Below are 24,461 nucleotides of genomic sequence, written 5' to 3' on the forward strand. Positions count from 1 at the left end.
TCATGGATCATCAATGAAAGAGACAGTTCGATCAAATCATACTTTCACAGATGCATGTGCTCTCTCATCGCGACTCTCTCCCTTCCTAATCAAAGAATAGATAAAACGAATAGACCATCTGATTTAAAACAAGAGTCCATGTGAATATGCACTTCCATATACACACGCGTGCTTATCCTACTAATCCATGGCTCTAACGCAGTTTGTTAGCTGCACGCATGAGTGCGTGCGTGGCTCTTTGCTTATCCTACTAATCCACGCCAATATATCTTTCTTTCCCCAATAAATACACACGGCCGGCGGTGCGTGCGTGCATCCTTTCTTCTCCCTAGCTAGCAGCTTCTCGCCATGGAGCGCGTGTCGTGGCAACCACTTGCGCTCCTCCTCCTCGCGGCGGCCGCGGCCGTCGCCAGCGGCACTGAGGTCGGGTACGACGGCCGGTCGATGGTCATCGATGGCGAGCGCCGCCTCCTCATCTCCGGCTCCATCCACTACCCCAGGAGCACGCCAGAGGTATGCATTGCACACGGAGCAGCAGATGAATACACCATCGTCTCGTCTTAGTTTCCATGAATGAATTGTAAGTCTCGATCGTTGCTTGCCTGCAGATGTGGCCGGATCTGATCAGGAAGGCCAAGGAGGGCGGGCTGGACGCCATCGAGACGTACGTCTTCTGGAACGGCCACGAGCCTCGCCGCCGGCAGTACAACTTCGAGGGCAGCTACGACATCGTGCGCTTCTTCAAGGAGGTCCAGGACGCCGGCATGTACGCCATCCTCCGCATCGGCCCCTACATCTGCGGCGAGTGGAACTACGGCGGCCTGCCGACATGGCTGCGCGACATCTCCGGCATGCAGTTCCGCATGCACAACAACCCCTTCGAGGTACCCACACTGCTAGCAGATCCTTCCCAACAATATAATGGTTTTCCTTGGAGGTCAAAATACGACCAAGTTATTGATGCTTGCAGCAAGAGATGGAGACCTTCACGACCCTCATCGTCGACAAGCTCAAGGAGGCCAAGATGTTCGCCGGACAGGGAGGCCCCATCATCCTCTCTCAGGTACGTAGTAACTAACTAATATTAATTATGTGAAACTTATCTAGCTTGCATTCCTAGCTACTTGTCGTCGACAAAAGAGTGGATCAGTGAATATAACATATATATATGTGAACAATTTACATATATAGATCGAGAACGAGTACGGGAACGTCATGGACAAGCTCAACAACGACGAGTCGGCGTCTGAGTACATCCACTGGTGCGCCGCCATGGCCAACAAGCAGAACGTAGGCGTGCCGTGGATCATGTGCCAGCAGGACCAAGACGTCCCACCCAACGTGGTCAGCGCATGCACATTTTCATCTTTCCTATTTTTGTCTCTACCAATTATTATTCTTCTTTCTTCCCAAGTGTAAAACAAAAAAAACTCAATGCTAAGTCTTCTTAATTACTAGATCAACACCTGCAACGGCTTCTACTGCCACGACTGGTTCCCCAAGAGGACCGACATCCCCAAGATCTGGACTGAGAACTGGACTGGCTGGTACCCTACATATATATATACCTGGATCAACCTTTATATATTAATTTTCCTTCTTTTTTTCTTATGGAACCTACATGCATATGCGCGAAATTGGTTAGCACGTTCTACTATATGTTGAATGAAGTTCAGATTGCTCTTACATTTTATCCACGATATATAATTAGGTTCAAAGCCTGGGACAAGCCTGATTTCCACCGGTCCGCCGAAGACATCGCCTTCTCTGTTGCCATGTTCTTCCAGACGCGAGGATCGCTCCAGAACTACTACATGGTGATTGATTTATAACTAATCTATACTTTTCTCTTCTACATTAATTTCCATCCTCTAGCAGGCTGGCATGAACTGAATTTTACATCATTTGACATGTTGATCGTCAATTTATATGTGATCAGTACCATGGTGGCACCAACTTTGGCCGCACGTCGGGTGGCCCATACATCACAACCAGCTATGACTACGATGCCCCTCTCGATGAGTACGGTACGTGAACCATCTCTTGTTGTTCCTTCAATTCATATATTCGTCCCAAGCTTATTTGCATCTTGTAAATTAATAATTAGTGTCAATATGCAAATCATATTCATTATCCTTTTATGTTTTTGTTTTCAGGTAACATCAGGCAGCCAAAATACGGGCACCTCAAGGACCTCCACAATGTCCTCAAGTCCATGGAGAAGATCCTACTCCATGGGGACTACAAGGACACCACCATGGGCAACACCAACGTCATGGTAACTAACATGCATTCACATACAATACAAAAATCCTAGCACTGTTTTTAATGGTGTTCACAACAAAATTGATCCATTTGGTTCATCAATATCTACACTAGGTTACCAAGTACACGCTGGACAACTCCTCTGCCTGCTTCATCAGCAACAAGTTCGACGACAAGGAGGTCAATGTGACCCTCGACGACGGCGCAACCCATGTCGTGCCCGCATGGTCCGTGAGCATCCTGCCGGACTGCAAGACCGTCGCGTACAACAGCGCCAAGATCAAGACACAGACGTCGGTGATGGTGAAGAGGCCGGGGGTGGAAACAAAATGAGCCAACATAAACAAAATGATACGAAAACAAGGCATGATCGTACTGAAGAAAACTAATAAAATGAGCCTACTACTAAGTTTTCCACTCATTCAAAATTCATTTGTACTTTCAAGTAATACTTTGACAAAAACTCAGGTATAACTTGGTATTTATAATATAGCAGGCCCCCAAAACAAAACGAAAATAACAAATGGCAACTCATATGTGACAATTCTAGTAAAAAGCAGCAGCAAGTGTGATAAAAGGAAGTTCTTGTACTAGGTTGTAGTAGCAGTTGCTAGTACCTTTCTTCACGGACAGATGAAGAACAATAATGTTCTCTTCCTTTTCCTGACTGAGATCAGCACCACAATCTAGAATGTAACTGAAGAAGGGCGGGTTTAAGCCATCCACGGTGTGCCCCAACCTCCAGGGGAACCTTGACAATGTAACAATTTAATTCATGACACTGACAAAGACCAACATGTATATATATTAGGAAGTAGTAACAAACATGAGCAGGCTAATGGACATGGGAAGTGTGTAATCGTGTAAGGACAGGCTATGGTTTGATATATTCCAAATTATCACCATTTACATGAAAACCAAAAAGAACTGGACATATATTCACATGTTGAGCTATACTGTTTTTCCTGAATCCGAATAATGATAGGATGCCCAGTTTACATAGTGCCTACTCCAGCCACCAAGTCTCTAATTTAGAAAGAATGGGCTATATTCTACACTAACCCAGCAACACAGACATGATGATTCACTCCAACTGTATTTGAATATAAAATATATGTTTGGACCCCGGCTAGTCCCAGGGCCTATGCTAGTCCCAGGTTCCATTGAAACTAGTATAGAGCTTGCAAGTTGCAATTGTTGCATCAACATTGTGTACAATGATGTTTTGCCGGGGGGATGAGAATAGGAACGCGATGATGTGACACCTTTTGCACGCATCCTGGATAGGAGCAGTTAGTAGATACGTGCTTTGCCGACTACTAGAACCGTGGTCCATGGCCATCAATACCACAAATGGAAGGACAGGCTAGTTGGTTCTGTAAATTGAAAAAAAAACATTATTTCCATGTCAAAGTATTATGATAACAATCCGAAAATAGGAAATGGCCGATACTGAAATTTAAAGTATTGAACGTCACAAGCATGGGTACAGCTAGTGTCACACGTCCAACAATCTAAAGTGAGACTACTGCTGCTATCACTGGCAGTGGAGCAGGAAAGGCGCTAGTTTTGACAACTTGTATGTGTACTACTGCAAATGAACCAGATCAACCATGCGGCTAACTGAAAAATGGAAACAAAGTCCTCCACATGCCTTGGAATTATTTCTCACATGTTGACCCGACAAACAATTAACTAGTTGATTACTCGGATGTATGCAGACCGTTATTTATTTCTTCAAGTAATTTTTCGTTTCAGGTGATCCAAGTCTAGCCAGAATTGCACGAGGAATCGTACTTGCAAAATTAACTTGATGCTCGCGAGACTGGAGAGTGCTGCTACATGCACAAATTCAGTCTTCCAGGTTGACCTCTCAAATATTTTAGGTCTTGATAGATGACCATGTCATGGGCTCATGGCAACCTATGGTCACCATAGTACTATTAGAGTATCTCTAGCAGACCCCCTAAAAGGGCCGAACCCGCAAAATAACCGCCAAAATACAGGTCAAGGCGGAAAATGCTGCTAGACCAGACCCCACTACCGCGTCCGGCCCGTAATTTTTTTTTGCGGGGCGCGACAAAATGCCCACCCTAACCCGCGAAAATGCAGGTTCTTCCGCCCACCCCGTCGGTGCCCTGTATATATCTAAGCGGTTAGTTGGTGGGACATTTCACCCGCGCTTTTCCCCCACCTACCGCCGCCGGGTGCCGCCTTCGATTCCGGCCGTACCAGCCGTCCGGATCATGACGGTGGGCCGCCGCAGTCCCAAGATCGGCCTCCACCACGCCCTCGTGCCTCGGCTTACCGGAAAGCTACAAATCGGTGGTTGTTTTGTCGCGACCACCAGATTGGCTTTTCCAGCCACCGTTGGCTGCACCAAAGCCATGGATTGGTCGGGAGCACCCCGCACAGCCTCGGCAAAGCGCGAGCGCCGCATGCAGGTACTGGTTCCATCCTCTAGTTGCTGGCGTCGGTTTGCCGGCAAGGACTCTTCCGGCCATCGCTTGGGCTCGGCTTGCCGATGCCACTCATAGAGTGCGATGACTGCCTAGAAACAGTGTTGCGGCTCACATCCAACACACGGCAGCACCTCGGATGGGTATTCTTCAAATGCAGAAACGACGGGGTATGCCCTTCTTCCTCTTCTGCTTTGTCAACTTATTTGGTTAAATTATGGTAGCTTATTGAGGTGTTCATCTGTGTAGGAAGGTAGATGCTAATTTTGGTATTGGAAAGAAAAATACATCGATCTATTGATAGAAAGAAACTTAATAGATGTTCGTGCACTCCTTAGTATAATTGAACCTAACGATGCAGCTGCATGTGCAATTAGAATAGATATTAGAGGTGAATCAACGTCTAATTGTTTAGAATCAAAGCCGAAGAATGAAGAATGCAAGATGAAGAACCCCTGGATCAACAATGAATGCATGGAGAAGATGTTGATCCAACTAGTGGGAGCAGTTATGGAAGTTGGATATCTTCTAAAATGTCTAATTGTGGTTCTTGTTTTTTTTGGTCTTGCTGTTTTAGCAATAATTTGGTGAATTATGATGTATCCAATGCCTTTGAAGAAAATAAAGAAGCAACTAAATGTGTTTTCATGCCTGAAAATGCAATGGAAATAATAGATTTCGCAGGCCAGCGTGGGCGGCGGCCCAGCAGACCCCGTAAAATGGACCCTCATAAAAGGATATTTTGCCGCACACGCCGGTCCACAAAAGGGTTTTTCCGCGAACTGCAAACGACTTTTGCGGATCGGCTTTATACGAGGTCTGCTATAGATGCTCTTACATATAAGCAGGAGTCAAATACACGAATTCAGACTGAAGAAGCCATACGTACATGTTCCATATATTATCATCTATCATATAAATGAAGCAGGTATTTGTTCTACCCGAGCGCAACCAGAGGGGAGCAGGGGAAGGAGAGGAGCTAACCATGACTGTTATGGAGCCGATGCCGAACAGGCAGCGGGTCCAACGAAAGAGCCTACCACCACACACCTCGATGAACCCCTTGTCATCTCGTGTACCGATGGAATCCTGCTGCTGCTGCACAAGAAGGACATAACGAATGTTGATCTCAAATGGAGAAGGAAAAGAAGAAATCATGTCCTAGTAATGGATCCAGTAACAAAGACCTGTCCTAGACGCTGGAGCGGGGCTCCATGGAGTTCAGCTTGGGGGTGCCCTCCCTGGGTGAGCTTGTCGAGCCCCACCAACACGTACCAATGTTTAGCACCTGCACATGCAGTGCAAAAAAGAGGTCAATCAACATACCAAAGTGATGAGAGGTTTATGACCATTGTCAACCTGAACCCATGGTCAATACTGTTCGATCTAGTACTGGTTTCCGTGTGGATGTGTGCCTAGCCAGTATTCAAATTTATTGATTGAGCTCAATCCTTCTGCTCATGAACTTGCTCGTAGGGCTGCACGGTGGGTTTTTCCTGAAAAGGATGGACCTTTCATGTAGTTAATTCTGCTGGTATGACTTTAATCTTGTTCCTCCAAAATGGGGTAGAACATGGTGGTTTGATGACATATTTATCTGTTGTGGTTACTCTCAGTATCCGGCAATTACTTTCACCAACTCAAGAAATTATACGAGGCCATGAAGTTCAAAATTTTGGATAGACATGTGTCACTTTTTAAAAAGAATGTTGATACAGAAGTGCATCTCTCTCGAAGAAAAAGATACAGCTTTTTTGAAAACACATATACTATAGATAGGCAAGAACCTGTTTTTTTTTTCTTTTCTTTTAGAACAAATATAATAGACTTGGCAAATGGCTGGACCTGTTTTACACGTTATTCAACAGAAGAGCATATAATGAACATTTTATTCCACAGTAATGTCAATGTGAGCACTCAAAAGCAATATGCTTCATTTCAATGGAGGAAAAAATATCCATTTGACACAGGGATACGGTCAATTTCAACAACAAAATAGGCAACATCACAGAAAAATAGAACTCCGGTGAGATTGTAGAGGTGTTGGCAAGAGCCTCTCTCTCTCCCAATGGATGCACACACGCGCGCAAGCTGTTGGAGCAAATTGACACAAGCAAAAACAGAGGAGGAGGAGAGCAGCACACACACAGATTTGTTTTGCAGGCAACGGATGCCTTTTTTCTTTCTTCTTGCTTGACCAACAACACACACCGGTTCTGCTTTTGATGTCCAGTTACAAAAATCATTTTCTTGTACCGAATTTGAGAGGGGAAGATGGGTTAGAGCAGCTTACTACCTTGACGAGCGAGGAGAACCAGAGGAGGGATGTCCATGGCGTACAGAGCAGCAGCACAACAAGCAGGTGCATGTCCCCTAGAGCAGCAGTACAGCAGGCGGATGAAACAACCTTCCTCTCCCATGGCGAAGGTGCTCGATCAGGGAGAGAGAAAAGGTGAGGTGAGGAAGAGCCTACAGAAATATTACGAGACCGAAAGTTGAAGATTTTGGAGAGACATGCGCGGCCTTCTTAAAAAGAATACTGATAGAGGCAAACTAGATGTACACAAAATAGAATAGAGCAGCTCATAATGTCTAGCACTATACACAAAATAGGCAACTTCAGAGAAAAATAGTAGTCGTACTCTAGTGAGATTGTAGGGAGGCGCCAAACCAGATGAGATCATGCGAATAACAAATCATTTTTTTGTAAAGATCTTTCAGGTAGGCAAGAACCTGTTTTTTTTTCGTTTTGAACAACTATAATAGAGCTGGCAAATGGTTGGCTCCTTCTTACAAGTCATTCAAAAGAATAGAACAGCTCCGTGATGTCTAGCACTCGAAAGCAATATGCTTCATTTCAAAGAAGGAAAAACAAAAAGACTCATTTGACAGAATAATAGGGCCAGTTCAACAACAAAATAGGCAACGTCGCAGAAAAATACTACTCTAATGAGCTGGATCATTTTCTTGTACCAAATCTGAGGAAATCTGAGAGGATGAGATGGGTCGGAGCAGCTTATTACTTCCTTTCTGGTTTAGGGTCTTGAGCAGCAGCACATGCCTCCTCTCCCATGGTGCCTTCCACGCTCGCCATGGCTGGTGATAGGGTTCAGGTTCCTCTTGCCTGCTAGGTCGCCATGGCCGCGGGCTAGGGAGGGAGGGACTGCTGCTGGTGTGGCCATGGCATCGAGCTAGGGTTTCGTCCTGAGCTGCTGGATTCGATCTGGGGTGTAGGGAGAGAAGGGTGGCGTAGAAGGCGGAGGCCGGAAGGTCGCCGACGAGTCTGGGAGTGGGGAGCTCGCCGGTTGTCGGAGAGGGAGGTGGTCATTGGCGGCTGGATGGGGATGGGGATGGGATGGGGATGGGGATGAGATGGGGTTGGGGTTGGGGTTGGGGGCGGGGTTGGTTGGGAATCGGGAAGGAGGGCCTATCGTCTCTACTGGTTGGTGTTTGGTTATCTTAAAAATCATTTTTAATTGGCACCGATGGGCCTGCCCGCTGCAATAGTTCAAAACCATGAAAAATTTCATGTGGTCTTGGCGGGCCTGTACGCGCCGGTTCGAAACGAATTTTCCTTCTGGCGCGGACCAACAAGAGCGCGCGAGCCATAGAAGGTTTTCGTCATCGACGAATGCTTCTGATTGGTCAGCGTTGAGCTCTCATGGATCGATCCCCTCCTTCCATTTGGTCCATTCATTTTTTCGAATCCAACGACATACACTTCACGTCACGTGGATCATGCTCATTGCTCTCTGTATATCCCGTTTAACGATTCTAGCCTAAACTTCCTTCACCTATTATATATAAATCTAAATGTAAAACCTAATAAACATGTTCAATACAAATATACTCCCTTCGTCTGGAATTACTTGTCGTAAAAGTAATAAAAATAAATGTATCTACAACTAAAATAAACCTAGATACATCCATTCCAAACGAAGGGACTACGAAACTAAGAAGACGTTCAACTTTGTTGGTATAAGTTTTTTCTTCATGTCTACCTCGTCCCGTGTTCCTCCCTCGTCTGATGGTGGACACCCGACTAGTCCCTATAAATTTGACCATCAACTTTGTTGGTATAAGTTTTTTCTTCATGTCTACCTCTCCTTTTGTTGCTATTATTTTGTCCCTATAAAAGGCACAGTGTCCACAACAGCAGCGATCAATTCATTGCATGCAATGGTATTAATTAGAAAAATTAACATTTTTTTTTCTTTTTTTTCTCTTCGTCTTGGCCGCGATGCACAACCTAAGATGACCTATACACCAAGAAGGAGGAAGTACCTCTCCTTGATACTACCCATAGTGGGAGTAACATAGGTAGTACTCCCTCAATCTGGGTTTTATAGAGCATGTGCTTAGTTCAACTTTGTTGATTCCATGCTTCATGGCGGTAAACGGGCTCAATGCAGTAAGGATCCCGGTGGGATGGTGGATTGCCACTGGAGATAACCCTCCGACTCCATACGTTGGAGGCTCTCTCCAAGCCTTGGACAACGCCTTTCGATGGGCAGAGTACGTAGTCTAATTCACGAAATTGATTTTTTTCGAAACTTATCAATACAAAATTAAAGGAATTATGAATTAATCAACACATTTGTGGATGTATTTGTAGGGCACGCAAGCTAGGAGTGATCATAGGCTTGCAAGAAGCTCTTCGGTTGGGATTATTTCTCAATCAACTTTCACTTTTGGCTATGTTGATGCAATTTCAAACAATGCTTTAGGTTGAATGGCCTACCACAGGAAGCTTCCGTGTCCTTGTACCTTTCTTACAGAATTTCTACCACAGGGAGTTTTTCCACATGGTTTCTCACGAAAGGTTTTTAATGAGGCAATATCAATGCAAGCATGGACGATATATGTCATTTTCTCTTTATTTTCCCACTGGGTTTTAGAAGGAGTTTTTCATGGCATATTGTATGTTTTCTTCTCAATTTTTTCCACAGGGTTTTGGAGGAGAACATTTCAAAGATGATGGGTCTCAAGGACAAGCGAGGATTAGGGGGTGTTAGGATTTATTTTAAACTAATTATAATAATTAGGGAATAATCCTCCCTTGTACAGAACCGCTTCGTGCGGGTTGCTAGCCAACCGACGCGACGGTTTTTTCACGACCCCCACGAGCGGACGCATCCGTTCGTGGCGACGGTTAATTCCCTGTGTATTTAATCCTCATGGATCATCAATGAAAGAGACAGTTCGATCAAATCATACTTTCACAGATGCATGTGCTCTCTCATCGCGACTCTCTCCCTTCCTAATCAAAGAATAGATAAAACGAATAGACCATCTGATTTAAAACAAGAGTCCATGTGAATATGCACTTCCATATACACACGCGTGCTTATCCTACTAATCCATGGCTCTAACGCAGTTTGTTAGCTGCACGCATGAGTGCGTGCGTGGCTCTTTGCTTATCCTACTAATCCACGCCAATATATCTTTCTTTCCCCAATAAATACACACGGCCGGCGGTGCGTGCGTGCATCCTTTCTTCTCCCTAGCTAGCAGCTTCTCGCCATGGAGCGCGTGTCGTGGCAACCACTTGCGCTCCTCCTCCTCGCGGCGGCCGCGGCCGTCGCCAGCGGCACTGAGGTCGGGTACGACGGCCGGTCGATGGTCATCGATGGCGAGCGCCGCCTCCTCATCTCCGGCTCCATCCACTACCCCAGGAGCACGCCAGAGGTATGCATTGCACACGGAGCAGCAGATGAATACACCATCGTCTCGTCTTAGTTTCCATGAATGAATTGTAAGTCTCGATCGTTGCTTGCCTGCAGATGTGGCCGGATCTGATCAGGAAGGCCAAGGAGGGTGGGCTGGACGCCATCGAGACGTACGTCTTCTGGAACGGCCACGAGCCTCGCCGCCGGCAGTACAACTTCGAGGGCAGCTACGACATCGTGCGCTTCTTCAAGGAGGTCCAGGACGCCGGCATGTACGCCATCCTCCGCATCGGCCCCTACATCTGCGGCGAGTGGAACTACGGCGGCCTGCCGGCATGGCTGCGCGACATCTCCGGCATGCAGTTCCGCATGCACAACAACCCCTTCGAGGTACCCACACTGCTAGCAGATCCTTCCCAACAATATAATGGTTTTCCTTGGAGGTCAAAATACGACCAAGTTATTGATGCTTGCAGCAAGAGATGGAGACCTTCACGACCCTCATCGTCGACAAGCTCAAGGAGGCCAAGATGTTCGCCGGACAGGGAGGCCCCATCATCCTCTCTCAGGTACGTAGTAACTAACTAATATTAATTATGTGAAACTTATCTAGCTTGCATTCCTAGCTACTTGTCGTCGACAAAAGAGTGGATCAGTGAATATAACATATATATATGTGAACAATTTACATATATAGATCGAGAACGAGTACGGGAACGTCATGGACAAGCTCAACAACGACGAGTCGGCGTCTGAGTACATCCACTGGTGCGCCGCCATGGCCAACAAGCAGAACGTAGGCGTGCCGTGGATCATGTGCCAGCAGGACCAAGACGTCCCACCCAACGTGGTCAGCGCATGCACATTTTCATCTTTCCTATTTTTGTCTCTACCAATTATTATTCTTCTTTCTTCCCAAGTGTAAAACAAAAAAAACTCAATGCTAAGTCTTCTTAATTACTAGATCAACACCTGCAACGGCTTCTACTGCCACGACTGGTTCCCCAAGAGGACCGACATCCCCAAGATCTGGACTGAGAACTGGACTGGCTGGTACCCTACATATATATATACCTGGATCAACCTTTATATATTAATTTTCCTTCTTTTTTTCTTATGGAACCTACATGCATATGCGCGAAATTGGTTAGCACGTTCTACTATATGTTGAATGAAGTTCAGATTGCTCTTACATTTTATCCACGATATATAATTAGGTTCAAAGCCTGGGACAAGCCTGATTTCCACCGGTCCGCCGAAGACATCGCCTTCTCTGTTGCCATGTTCTTCCAGATGCGAGGATCGCTCCAGAACTACTACATGGTGATTGATTTATAACTAATCTATACTTTTCTCTTCTACATTAATTTCCATCCTCTAGCAGGCTGGCATGAACTGAATTTTACATCATTTGACATGTTGATCGTCAATTTATATGTGATCAGTACCATGGTGGCACCAACTTTGGCCGCACGTCGGGTGGCCCATACATCACAACCAGCTATGACTACGATGCCCCTCTCGATGAGTACGGTACGTGAACCATCTCTTGTTGTTCCTTCAATTCATATATTCGTCCCAAGCTTATTTGCATCTTGTAAATTAATAATTAGTGTCAATATGCAAATCATATTCATTATCCTTTTATGTTTTTGTTTTCAGGTAACATCAGGCAGCCAAAATACGGGCACCTCAAGGACCTCCACAATGTCCTCAAGTCCATGGAGAAGATCCTACTCCATGGGGACTACAAGGACACCACCATGGGCAACACCAACGTCATGGTAACTAACATGCATTCACATACAATACAAAAATCCTAGCACTGTTTTTAATGGTGTTCACAACAAAATTGATCCATTTGGTTCATCAATATCTACACTAGGTTACCAAGTACACGCTGGACAACTCCTCTGCCTGCTTCATCAGCAACAAGTTCGACGACAAGGAGGTCAATGTGACCCTCGACGACGGCGCAACCCATGTCGTGCCCGCATGGTCCGTGAGCATCCTGCCGGACTGCAAGACCGTCGCGTACAACAGCGCCAAGATCAAGACACAGACGTCGGTGATGGTGAAGAGGCCGGGGGTGGAAACCGTGACGGATGGCCTTGCTTGGTCGTGGATGCCCGAGAACCTCCATCCTTTCATGACGGACGAGAAGGGTAACTTCAGGAAGAACGAGCTGCTCGAGCAGATCGCGACGTCGGGCGACCAGAGCGACTACCTATGGTACAGGACAAGGTAATCAAACATCTTGATGCTTAATACAGAACTACACTGTTGCATAAGATTGAAATATAAATTAATCTCTGGTGATGATCAAAATGTGCAGCTTGGAGCACAAGGGGGAATCGAACTACAAGTTGCACGTGAACACGACTGGCCATGAGCTCTACGCTTTCGTCAATGGCAAGCTTGTTGGTGAGCGTCCCAATATACTCTGAGTGGTTTGCACACTGATGGATTAATGAACTTGATCAAGCTAATGTTAATTGATTTGATTAATTGGCATGCAGGGAGGCACTACGCTCCTAATGGCGGATTCGTCTTCCAAATGGAGACACCGGTGAAGCTCCACTCTGGCAAGAACTACATCTCCCTCCTCAGCGCCACCATCGGGCTCAAGAACTATGGTGCTCTGTTCGAGATGATGCCCGCCGGCATCGTGGGAGGGCCGGTGAAGCTCGTCGACACCGTCACCAACACCACCGCCTACGACCTCTCCAACAGCTCCTGGTCCTACAAGGCCGGCCTCGCCGGCGAGTACAGGGAGACCCACCTCGACAAGGCCAAGGACCGCAGCCAATGGAGAGGCGGCACCATCCCGGTGCACCGCCCCTTCACCTGGTACAAGGCGACCTTTGAGGCCCCCACCGGTGAGGAGCCCGTGGTGGCGGACCTGCTGGGGCTCGGCAAGGGCGTGGTGTGGGTCAACGGCAACAACCTGGGCCGCTACTGGCCGTCATACGTCGCCGCGGACATGGACGGCTGCCGGCGGTGCGACTACCGCGGCACATTCATGGCGGATGGCGACGGGCAGAAGTGCCTCACTGGCTGCAACGAGCCGTCCCAGAGGTTCTACCATGTGCCACGGTCGTTCCTCAAGGCCGGCGAGCCCAACACGATGGTGCTGTTCGAGGAGGCCGGCGGCGACCCGACGAGGGTGAGCTTCCACACCGTCGCTGTCGGGGCGGCGTGCGCGGAGGCCGCCGAGGTCGGCGACGAGGTGGCGCTGGCGTGCAGCCATGGCAGGACCATCTCCAGCGTGGACGTGGCCAGCCTCGGCGTCACGCGCGGCAAGTGCGGCGCGTACCAGGGCGGCTGCGAGTCCAAGGCGGCGCTGGCGGCGTTCACGGCAGCGTGCGTCGGCAAGGAGTCGTGCACGGTGCGGCACACGGAGGACTTCCGCGCCGGGTCCGGGTGTGACTCCGGCGTGCTCACCGTGCAGGCAACCTGCTGATCCCCACATGAACCAAGGAATAAATTATAGTTAGTGTCGTTTAGGCTTAGTGTTAGCTAACGTCAATCAGGAGCTAGGCATATGTGTTAGGGGGCTAAGTAATTAGCCCAGAACAATTACATGGTTCGCTTCATGTGATTTTCGATGGAGATCATCGAGGTTAAACCAAGAATTTTTCGCCTCCTCGATCAGTTTGCTATAGGGTGAAGATTTTCGGTTGAAGAAACAGGCAGACAATACATATGCGTTGGTAATTTCTATTTCTTATATACATATGGGTTTGCTTATTTGAATCACAAGTAACAACGTGGGAAAATAAATTTTGCACCTTTAATTAAATTAAATATTTAACAGCATCCACGTATAGTTTAAAAAAATTAACTTTTTCTACATAATGTTCCATTCATTTGGCACAAACAAATACACTTATTTATTTTTAATGTTCTTTCTCATGTCTCATTCTGTTGATAATAAAAAGGTTTGTTTAAACTTCTTGTAAATCTAAATAATACGATTTTCCATTGCTTAACAAAAAAGTATTATTTCATTCTATTACATATATTTTCTGATTAACTCGCACAGTGGCCCTCTCAAGTGTGCGAGCAAGTGTTCTACTATAACCATCACAAACATTATGTAAATAACGTATCACTTATGTGGTAAAGTTCTTTAAATAAGTTATATGACATTTCGGGGAAAACATTTTAAATTGATGATCAAATGTGGTCTTCACATGCGATTGTTAGTGCTCTAAGTGTTAGCTACCGTGAGGAACAGGTTAATTATTCTGCAGGATATGTGTTAGGGGGCTAATTAGCCTAGAACAAATGCATGGTTCAGTTCATGTGATTTTTGATGGATCAAGGTTCAATCTAGAATTTGTTGGGGTGATTGTGGCAGCTCGTTTTGTTATGGGGAAGATTTTCCGTCGGAGACACAGGCACATGAAGAATTTGTTGCGGTGATTTTCCAAGTTTCATATGTACTCATCACATAGTTTGAAACAATAAGGTTCTGTAACTATCACAAATGTTATTCAATTAAAGTCCGGACCAGGAGCATATAGAATTTTAGATCCCACATCTGCGATGCTAGCTACATGTACTAAACTTTTGCTACACCTGGACGAATTCCATGTACCGTATCATTCTGATGCATGTGATAATGCAGGGCTCTTGTGTTAATTATGGTACTATATGCCTATGGACCATCTACAATATCATTCTTATGCATGCGATAACGCAGGCCTCTTGTGTCATTCATCAGCACGTAACACCCTCATATTCTTCTCATACATAGTTGACAATAAGAGTTACACTCGGGGGGGGGGGGGGGGGGGGGGGGGCTAAACCGGCAGTGTGGTGCAGTACGGAGCAGTTACACATGACGCTGTAACATTCACTTACTCTGGGAGTTGGTCGTAATACTTGGTTAGGCCATGTTGAAGATCTTCTGTTCGCCCCTGTAAACACTGACGCAGTAACAAGTTCGTGAGTTTGCCTTAAAAAATGTACTATTATTCTATACTTGTAAGTTCTATATACTTCAGAGTCATACCAGACCAGGAGCATCTAGAATTTTAGATCCCACATCTGCGGTGCAAGGTACTAAACTGTTGCTACCTGAACGAATTCCATGTATCGTTCTTACTATCTCTTATGCATGTGATCTTGCATGGGCTCTTGTGTTGAGTATGGTATATGCCTCCTATGCATGTGTTATTCTTCACGTAACACCCTCATATTTTTCTGACACAGAGTTGGCAACAATACTGGCGATCGAGTTACAACTGGGATGTAGGTTAACCGGCGACATGCCGCTCTCAACGTGCAAGTGCAGCAGCCCTATAACGTGCGTCCACATGGATCTCTGCAGTTGGCCGGTGGAAATCCATGGTGATTCCTATGTATTTCTGGCAATGTGCAGGCTCACTGCTGGCGCTGGGTGGCTACTAGGGGCGTACAAAGGCGGCTAAGTTTTCCTTCATTTTAAATGGTATTCTTGATTTGCGACAATCCTAAGGGCCTATTTAGCGGGAAAAATCTACCAAAATACTTTACCTTGATTTTGGTGATACATTGGGTTTTCGAAGGCGGACCGAGAGGGAGCTCGAAGCACGCCTCCTGCAGGTGTAGATGGTCACGGTGGAACACATGGTTTGTGATTGATGAGATATTTTAGGAATTTTACGATGGAAGCCACCCGCAATTGCCCAACAATTTTGTGTGAATATTTACGAAAGAGTATGGCTTTGACATTTAAAACATTTGGACATGTCCGAAATGTCTTTGACATTGATTGAAATATGAAAACAATAGAAATTTATGTGAGTATTTATAAATTATGTTTGTGAGCATCGTGAGTGTACCTTTTCAAAGCTACATTTTTGTTTTGTGCGTGTACCATACAGTATTGTACAGGTCGACCAGGATAGAAAACCATGCGTGTTAGGATCTTGTTGCATGCAGCGTCACCATACAATATGAAGGCTCATGCGAGGGATGGTTCCAACTAGACAAAGATAATCCGGTCTTGATAGAGGGGCAAGGCTGTCCCGTCGACAGTTTTCTTGAAAAACCCTGCGATCGCTATGCACGTAGGAAGGGGGTTTGACAAAAAAGCGACGAATAGGTGAACGTCACCAATTTTTTAGATAAGAAAAAGGAGAAGAAGGATGTTTACCGTTTGCTAGCAGACCCTTATATTACGGACCTATATCGCGCGTTTACAGTTTGCAAAAAATCGCTTTTTACGACTAGCGAGGGTCGCGGCAAAACATAACCCGCATCGTGGAACTATAAAACAGAATATTCACGAATATTCTGTTCTACAGTTTCATGGGCAGGTTCTGTTCTGCCATGGCCCTTGCCAACCCGCAAATCGCAAGAATTCAAACTTACAATTTGGCATCAATTCCATTGATTTGTAGCAAATTTGAACAACCAAACACAATTTTCGCTCAAATTAAACCATTGTTTTTTTTATCAAGACACTAAAGAACATCATGCAAAAGCAACCACCATCTTCACCACCGTCTTGGTTCTCGTTTCTCTCCACAACCCCAAAAGAATCTCACGCAAAAGCCATTATCATCTCCGTGACCATCATCGTCAACATCATCACTCTCCATTTCCGCCACCCATTCCCCCACCGGCGCTGAAGTCATCACACCTTGCAGCCATCATTCTTCTCTTCAAGATTTCTTTTCTTGCCATATCATGTCATTCTTTGGTGATGTCGTTCATTTTATTGTGATTCATTGTCATGATCTTGTTCTCCTCTGCAAGAAGCTTGGACAAAGCCTTGTTCTCCTCGGTAAGGGCTTTCCTCTCCTCAATGGCGGCCTTGCACAACCCTTCTTCCTTGAGTAAGGGCCACTTTCTTGCTTCTCCTGCGCTTTCTTCTCGGCCAACTCCTGCTTCATCTCCTCATTTGATTGCACCATGATATCTATCTTATCATGCAAGCTTGATGCCTTCGATTCCCTCTTGATCTTGTCCTTCGCCTTTTTGTTTCCATCCGACTTGTTCTTGTTTCTTGGGCCATCATCATCTTCATCATCATCATCCGTCTCGGTGAGGGAGCCATTCTTCGGTGGGGATTCTTCCTCAATGAACTCCCAGTTTTGGCTATGTTGATGCAATTTCGAACAATGCTCTAGGTTGAATGACCTACCATGGGAAGCTTCCATGTCCTTGTACCTTTCTTGCACAATTACTCCTAAAAAACAAAAACAAAATTCAACATATGAAACATGTTTCAAACATTTAAAGTACAACGTGAGAAAGAACTCACATAGTTCAATTCAACGGTATCACTTGGTGGTGCATTGCGGTCTTATTCCAAGCAAGCAGCCCAACGGCTACAAACCGGCTTGATAGCGTCCCAACGACCTTGAAGAGACCTCAAGGTGAGCGGTGTTCTATTGGGATACTTCGCCATGAAGCAGAGGAATTGACCCTCTATCATTTGCCAATAGCACTTGGCGGTTTGTCTGTGATGGTCGTCGCATCAAGAGACACAACTTCCCACGCCTTGATAAAAAACTAACAAAAGAATTGTCACCGCATGTTAATTTTTATGCCAAACAAACTAACAACAAGAAGCTATGCATATTCTTCTTATTATTCCACTCAAATCATGGTGAAGTCAGATTTGATACAGGGGATTACTCCACTTTAAGATTATATACAATTTAAAGTTCAGAACCGAGTGACCATACCAGCAGAGGAGAGTAGTCTACTTTGAACCATGCTTGCGCCTTTGTTCTCAAATCACGCGAGAAAACCAAAACATACAAACTGTGCGTGCTATGCAGATGTGGAGGAGGGGGGAAGCTCACCATGTTTGCTAGGATGGGCAAGCAGCCATCCGTCTGCTAGTCCTTCCACATGACCAATGTCCAGTCTATAATGAGCAAGCTAAAAAAAGTGTAATGTATGTGTCCAGTAAACATGCACACAACAAAATAGCAATCGGCCGGTCATCTAATCTATGTAAAACAATTCAGTGATCCCACTCCTATCTTGCATTGTTTCATTGACAAAACCCATTAAAATGAGAGTCATGAATGAGTGAAAAGAAATACATGTTCTGTTATGGAGCTAGCAGTTAGGAAATAGCATGTCTAGCTTTCCAAATCAAGAAGATTTAGACAATCGAGCAACAATAGATGATCAAGCAACAGTGAAAATGACCAAATGAACTGTACATGATCATAGGAACGATTGATATCAGGAATGCACTGTTAGGGTACATAGGACAGAACATGCCAGAATTTGATAACAACCCTAGGAATCAAACAACCATGTCATCACTAGTAGACGAATCAGAGTTATAGTGTTTTAGAGGACATGCCATAAGGGGCTTCTTTATAACAAAGCCTGGTAAACCATCACACATATCACACAGCCAAAACATTCCAACCACTGGCATGGAGATCAACCAAGGACCAACTGCAACCAGCACACACATTACCCAGCACGTCGACAAGGGAAACACTCCAGCGCATGCAACACAATACCCGGCAAAAGACAAAAACTCATAGGACTAAAATTGAGGGCTAAATCCACTAATTATTTTACCATAATCACCACGAGAAGCACAAGTGCTTGCATTAGAGACCATCAGCGCAACCCAGAATCCTAGAAATTGCCATGTAATTAAATGTACCAAGGATGGATGGTCATCAGCACAAGTGCTTGCATTGCAAGACGAGTGTTTGTGACTCCTTGAGCATCTCAATGAGTTCAAATCGATTTCCGAATGCAACATCATATGTGAACTATAATTATGTGCAATAATTCTGCCAACATAAACAAAATGATACGAAAACAAGGCATGATCGTACTGAAGAAAACTAATAAAATGAGCCTACTACTAAGTTTTCCACTCATTCAAAATTCATTTGTACTTTCAAGTAATACTTTGACAAAAACTCAGGTATAACTTGGTATTTATAATATAGCAGGCCCCCAAAACAAAACGAAAATAACAAATGGCAACTCATATGTGACAATTCTAGTAAAAAGCAGCAGCAAGTGTGATAAAAGGAAGTTCTTGTACTAGGTTGTAGTAGCAGTTGCTAGTACCTTTCTTCACGGACAGATGAAGAACAATAATGTTCTCTTCCTTTTCCTGACTGAGATCAGCACCACAATCTAGAATGTAACTGAAGAAGGGCGGGTTTAAGCCATCCACGGTGTGCCCCAACCTCCAGGGGAACCTTGACAATGTAACAATTTAATTCATGACACTGACAAAGACCAACATGTATATATATTAGGAAGTAGTAACAAACATGAGCAGGCTAATGGACATGGGAAGTGTGTAATCGTGTAAGGACAGGCTATGGTTTGATATATTCCAAATTATCACCATTTACATGAAAACCAAAAAGAACTGGACATATATTCACATGTTGAGCTATACTGTTTTTCCTGAATCCGAATAATGATAGGATGCCCAGTTTACATAGTGCCTACTCCAGCCACCAAGTCTCTAATTTAGAAAGAATGGGCTATATTCTACACTAACCCAGCAACACAGACATGATGATTCACTCCAACTGTATTTGAATATAAAATATATGTTTGGACCCCGGCTAGTCCCAGGGCCTATGCTAGTCCCAGGTTCCATTGAAACTAGTATAGAGCTTGCAAGTTGCAATTGTTGCATCAACATTGTGTACAATGATGTTTTGCCGGGGGGATGAGAATAGGAACGCGATGATGTGACACCTTTTGCACGCATCCTGGATAGGAGCAGTTAGTAGATACGTGCTTTGCCGACTACTAGAACCGTGGTCCATGGCCATCAATACCACAAATGGAAGGACAGGCTAGTTGGTTCTGTAAATTGAAAAAAAAACATTATTTCCATGTCAAAGTATTATGATAACAATCCGAAAATAGGAAATGGCCGATACTGAAATTTAAAGTATTGAACGTCACAAGCATGGGTACAGCTAGTGTCACACGTCCAACAATCTAAAGTGAGACTACTGCTGCTATCACTGGCAGTGGAGCAGGAAAGGCGCTAGTTTTGACAACTTGTATGTGTACTACTGCAAATGAACCAGATCAACCATGCGGCTAACTGAAAAATGGAAACAAAGTCCTCCACATGCCTTGGAATTATTTCTCACATGTTGACCCGACAAACAATTAACTAGTTGATTACTCGGATGTATGCAGACCGTTATTTATTTCTTCAAGTAATTTTTCGTTTCAGGTGATCCAAGTCTAGCCAGAATTGCACGAGGAATCGTACTTGCAAAATTAACTTGATGCTCGCGAGACTGGAGAGTGCTGCTACATGCACAAATTCAGTCTTCCAGGTTGACCTCTCAAATATTTTAGGTCTTGATAGATGACCATGTCATGGGCTCATGGCAACCTATGGTCACCATAGTACTATTAGAGTATCTCTAGCAGACCCCCTAAAAGGGCCGAACCCGCAAAATAACCGCCAAAATACAGGTCAAGGCGGAAAATGCTGCTAGACCAGACCCCACTACCGCGTCCGGCCCGTAATTTTTTTTTGCGGGGCGCGACAAAATGCCCACCCTAACCCGCGAAAATGCAGGTTCTTCCGCCCACCCCGTCGGTGCCCTGTATATATCTAAGCGGTTAGTTGGTGGGACATTTCACCCGCGCTTTTCCCCCACCTACCGCCGCCGGGTGCCGCCTTCGATTCCGGCCGTACCAGCCGTCCGGATCATGACGGTGGGCCGCCGCAGTCCCAAGATCGGCCTCCACCACGCCCTCGTGCCTCGGCTTACCGGAAAGCTACAAATCGGTGGTTGTTTTGTCGCGACCACCAGATTGGCTTTTCCAGCCACCGTTGGCTGCACCAAAGCCATGGATTGGTCGGGAGCACCCCGCACAGCCTCGGCAAAGCGCGAGCGCCGCATGCAGGTACTGGTTCCATCCTCTAGTTGCTGGCGTCGGTTTGCCGGCAAGGACTCTTCCGGCCATCGCTTGGGCTCGGCTTGCCGATGCCACTCATAGAGTGCGATGACTGCCTAGAAACAGTGTTGCGGCTCACATCCAACACACGGCAGCACCTCGGATGGGTATTCTTCAAATGCAGAAACGACGGGGTATGCCCTTCTTCCTCTTCTGCTTTGTCAACTTATTTGGTTAAATTATGGTAGCTTATTGAGGTGTTCATCTGTGTAGGAAGGTAGATGCTAATTTTGGTATTGGAAAGAAGAATACATCGATCTATTGATAGAAAGAAACTTAATAGATGTTCGTGCACTCCTTAGTATAATTGAACCTAACGATGCAGCTGCATGTGCAATTAGAATAGATATTAGAGGTGAATCAACGTCTAATTGTTTAGAATCAAAGCCGAAGAATGAAGAATGCAAGATGAAGAACCCCTGGATCAACAATGAATGCATGGAGAAGATGTTGATCGAACTAGTGGGAGCAGTTATGGAAGTTGGATATCTTCTAAAATGTCTAATTGTGGTTCTTGTTTTTTTTGGTCTTGCTGTTTTAGCAATAATTTGGTGAATTATGATGTATCCAATGCCTTTGAAGAAAATAAAGAAGCAACTAAATGTGTTTTCATGCCTGAAAATGCAATGGAAATAATAGATTTCGCAGGCCAGCGTGGGCGGCGGCCCAGCAGACCCCGTAAAATGGACCCTCATAAAAGGATATTTTGCCGCACACGCCGGTCCACAAAAGGGTTTTTCCGCGAACTGCAAACGACTTTTGCGGATCGGCTTTATACGAGGTCTGCTATAGATGCTCTTACATATAAGCAGGAGTCAAATACACGAATTCAGACTGAAGAAGCCATACGTACATGTTCCATATATTATCATCTATCATATAAATGAAGCAGGTATTTGTTCTACCCGAGCGCAACCAGAGGGGAGCAGGGGAAGGAGAGGAGCTAACCATGACTGTTATGGAGCCGATGCCGAACAGGCAGCGGGTCCAACGAAAGAGCCTACCACCACACACCTCGATGAACCCCTTGTCATCTCGTGTACCGATGGAATCCTGCTGCTGCTGCACAAGAAGGACATAACGAATGTTGATCTCAAATGGAGAAGGAAAAGAAGAAATCATGTCCTAGTAATGGATCCAGTAACAAAGACCTGTCCTAGACGCTGGAGCGGGGCTCCATGGAGTTCAGCTTGGGGGTGCCCTCCCTGGGTGAGCTTGTCGAGCCCCACCAACACGTACCAATGTTTAGCACCTGCACATGCAGTGCAAAAAAGAGGTCAATCAACATACCAAAGTGATGAGAGGTTTATGACCATTGTCAACCTGAACCCATGGTCAATACTGTTCGATCTAGTACTGGTTTCCGTGTGGATGTGTGCCTAGCCAGTATTCAAATTTATTGATTGAGCTCAATCCTTCTGCTCATGAACTTGCTCGTAGGGCTGCACGGTGGGTTTTTCCTGAAAAGGATGGACCTTTCATGTAGTTAATTCTGCTGGTATGACTTTAATCTTGTTCCTCCAAAATGGGGTAGAACATGGTGGTTTGATGACATATTTATCTGTTGTGGTTACTCTCAGTATCCGGCAATTACTTTCACCAACTCAAGAAATTATACGAGGCCATGAAGTTCAAAATTTTGGATAGACATGTGTCACTTTTTAAAAAGAATGTTGATACAGAAGTGCATCTCTCTCGAAGAAAAAGATACAGCTTTTTTGAAAACACATATACTATAGATAGGCAAGAACCTGTTTTTTTTTTCTTTTCTTTTAGAACAAATATAATAGACTTGGCAAATGGCTGGACCTGTTTTACACGTTATTCAACAGAAGAGCATATAATGAACATTTTATTCCACAGTAATGTCAATGTGAGCACTCAAAAGCAATATGCTTCATTTCAATGGAGGAAAAAATATCCATTTGACACAGGGATACGGTCAATTTCAACAACAAAATAGGCAACATCACAGAAAAATAGAACTCCGGTGAGATTGTAGAGGTGTTGGCAAGAGCCTCTCTCTCTCCCAATGGATGCACACACGCGCGCAAGCTGTTGGAGCAAATTGACACAAGCAAAAACAGAGGAGGAGGAGAGCAGCACACACACAGATTTGTTTTGCAGGCAACGGATGCCTTTTTTCTTTCTTCTTGCTTGACCAACAACACACACCGGTTCTGCTTTTGATGTCCAGTTACAAAAATCATTTTCTTGTACCGAATTTGAGAGGGGAAGATGGGTTAGAGCAGCTTACTACCTTGACGAGCGAGGAGAACCAGAGGAGGGATGTCCATGGCGTACAGAGCAGCAGCACAACAAGCAGGTGCATGTCCCCTAGAGCAGCAGTACAGCAGGCGGATGAAACAACCTTCCTCTCCCATGGCGAAGGTGCTCGATCAGGGAGAGAGAAAAGGTGAGGTGAGGAAGAGCCTACAGAAATATTACGAGACCGAAAGTTGAAGATTTTGGAGAGACATGCGCGGCCTTCTTAAAAAGAATACTGATAGAGGCAAACTAGATGTACACAAAATAGAATAGAGCAGCTCATAATGTCTAGCACTATACACAAAATAGGCAACTTCAGAGAAAAATAGTAGTCGTACTCTAGTGAGATTGTAGGGAGGCGCCAAACCAGATGAGATCATGCGAATAACAAATCATTTTTTTGTAAAGATCTTTCAGGTAGGCAAGAACCTGTTTTTTTTTCGTTTTGAACAACTATAATAGAGCTGGCAAATGGTTGGCTCCTTCTTACAAGTCATTCAAAAGAATAGAACAGCTCCGTGATGTCTAGCACTCGAAAGCAATATGCTTCATTTCAAAGAAGGAAAAACAAAAAGACTCATTTGACAGAATAATAGGGCCAGTTCAACAACAAAATAGGCAACGTCGCAGAAAAATACTACTCTAATGAGCTGGATCATTTTCTTGTACCAAATCTGAGGAAATCTGAGAGGATGAGATGGGTCGGAGCAGCTTATTACTTCCTTTCTGGTTTAGGGTCTTGAGCAGCAGCACATGCCTCCTCTCCCATGGTGCCTTCCACGCTCGCCATGGCCGGTGATAGGGTTCAGGTTCCTCTTGCCTGCTAGGTCGCCATGGCCGCGGGCTAGGGAGGGAGGGACTGCTGCTG

General features: G+C 45.2%; 1 protein-coding gene and 2 long non-coding RNA genes across 9 annotated transcripts; 1 reads left to right on the top strand and 2 right to left on the bottom strand.

The window, feature by feature from the left end:
* Positions 1-2,606: 2,606 nt before the first annotated feature.
* On the bottom strand, positions 2,607-7,403 carry LOC123435192. Of its 4 annotated transcripts, none has more exons than XR_006626657.1 (4): positions 5,912-7,403; positions 5,709-5,819; positions 3,531-3,641; positions 2,607-3,016 (listed from the first exon to the last, which is right to left on the bottom strand). It is a non-coding gene; the product is annotated as an uncharacterized LOC123435192 (long non-coding RNA). The 4 variants fall into 4 exon arrangements; XR_006626606.1 differs by having other exon boundaries at positions 5,709-5,822; XR_006626502.1 differs by having other exon boundaries at positions 5,709-7,403.
* A 2,844-nt stretch (positions 7,404-10,247) lies between these two features.
* Positions 10,248-13,856, top strand: LOC123395123 (beta-galactosidase 1-like). Its single transcript, XM_045090062.1, has 11 exons — positions 10,248-10,412; positions 10,508-10,783; positions 10,870-10,962; positions 11,091-11,243; positions 11,358-11,446; positions 11,611-11,716; positions 11,839-11,926; positions 12,056-12,177; positions 12,279-12,637; positions 12,729-12,817; positions 12,913-13,856. Exons 1-11 carry the CDS (start codon positions 10,248-10,250, stop codon positions 13,854-13,856), a joined length of 2,484 nt encoding a protein of 827 aa, XP_044945997.1.
* Positions 13,857-17,904: 4,048 nt separating this feature from the next.
* LOC123435459 lies at positions 17,905-23,968 on the bottom strand. 4 transcript variants are annotated; one of them, XR_006626916.1, is made up of 4 exons: positions 22,477-23,968; positions 22,274-22,384; positions 20,096-20,206; positions 17,905-19,581 (listed from the first exon to the last, which is right to left on the bottom strand). It is a non-coding gene; the product is annotated as an uncharacterized LOC123435459 (long non-coding RNA). The 4 variants fall into 4 exon arrangements; XR_006626860.1 differs by having other exon boundaries at positions 22,274-22,387; XR_006626758.1 differs by having other exon boundaries at positions 22,274-23,968.
* Between the last annotated feature and the right edge of the window lie 493 nt (positions 23,969-24,461).

The sequence above is a fragment of the Hordeum vulgare genome, chromosome 1H (assembly GCF_904849725.1).
Source record: "Hordeum vulgare subsp. vulgare chromosome 1H, MorexV3_pseudomolecules_assembly, whole genome shotgun sequence".
Taxonomy (NCBI): domain Eukaryota; kingdom Viridiplantae; phylum Streptophyta; class Magnoliopsida; order Poales; family Poaceae; genus Hordeum; species Hordeum vulgare.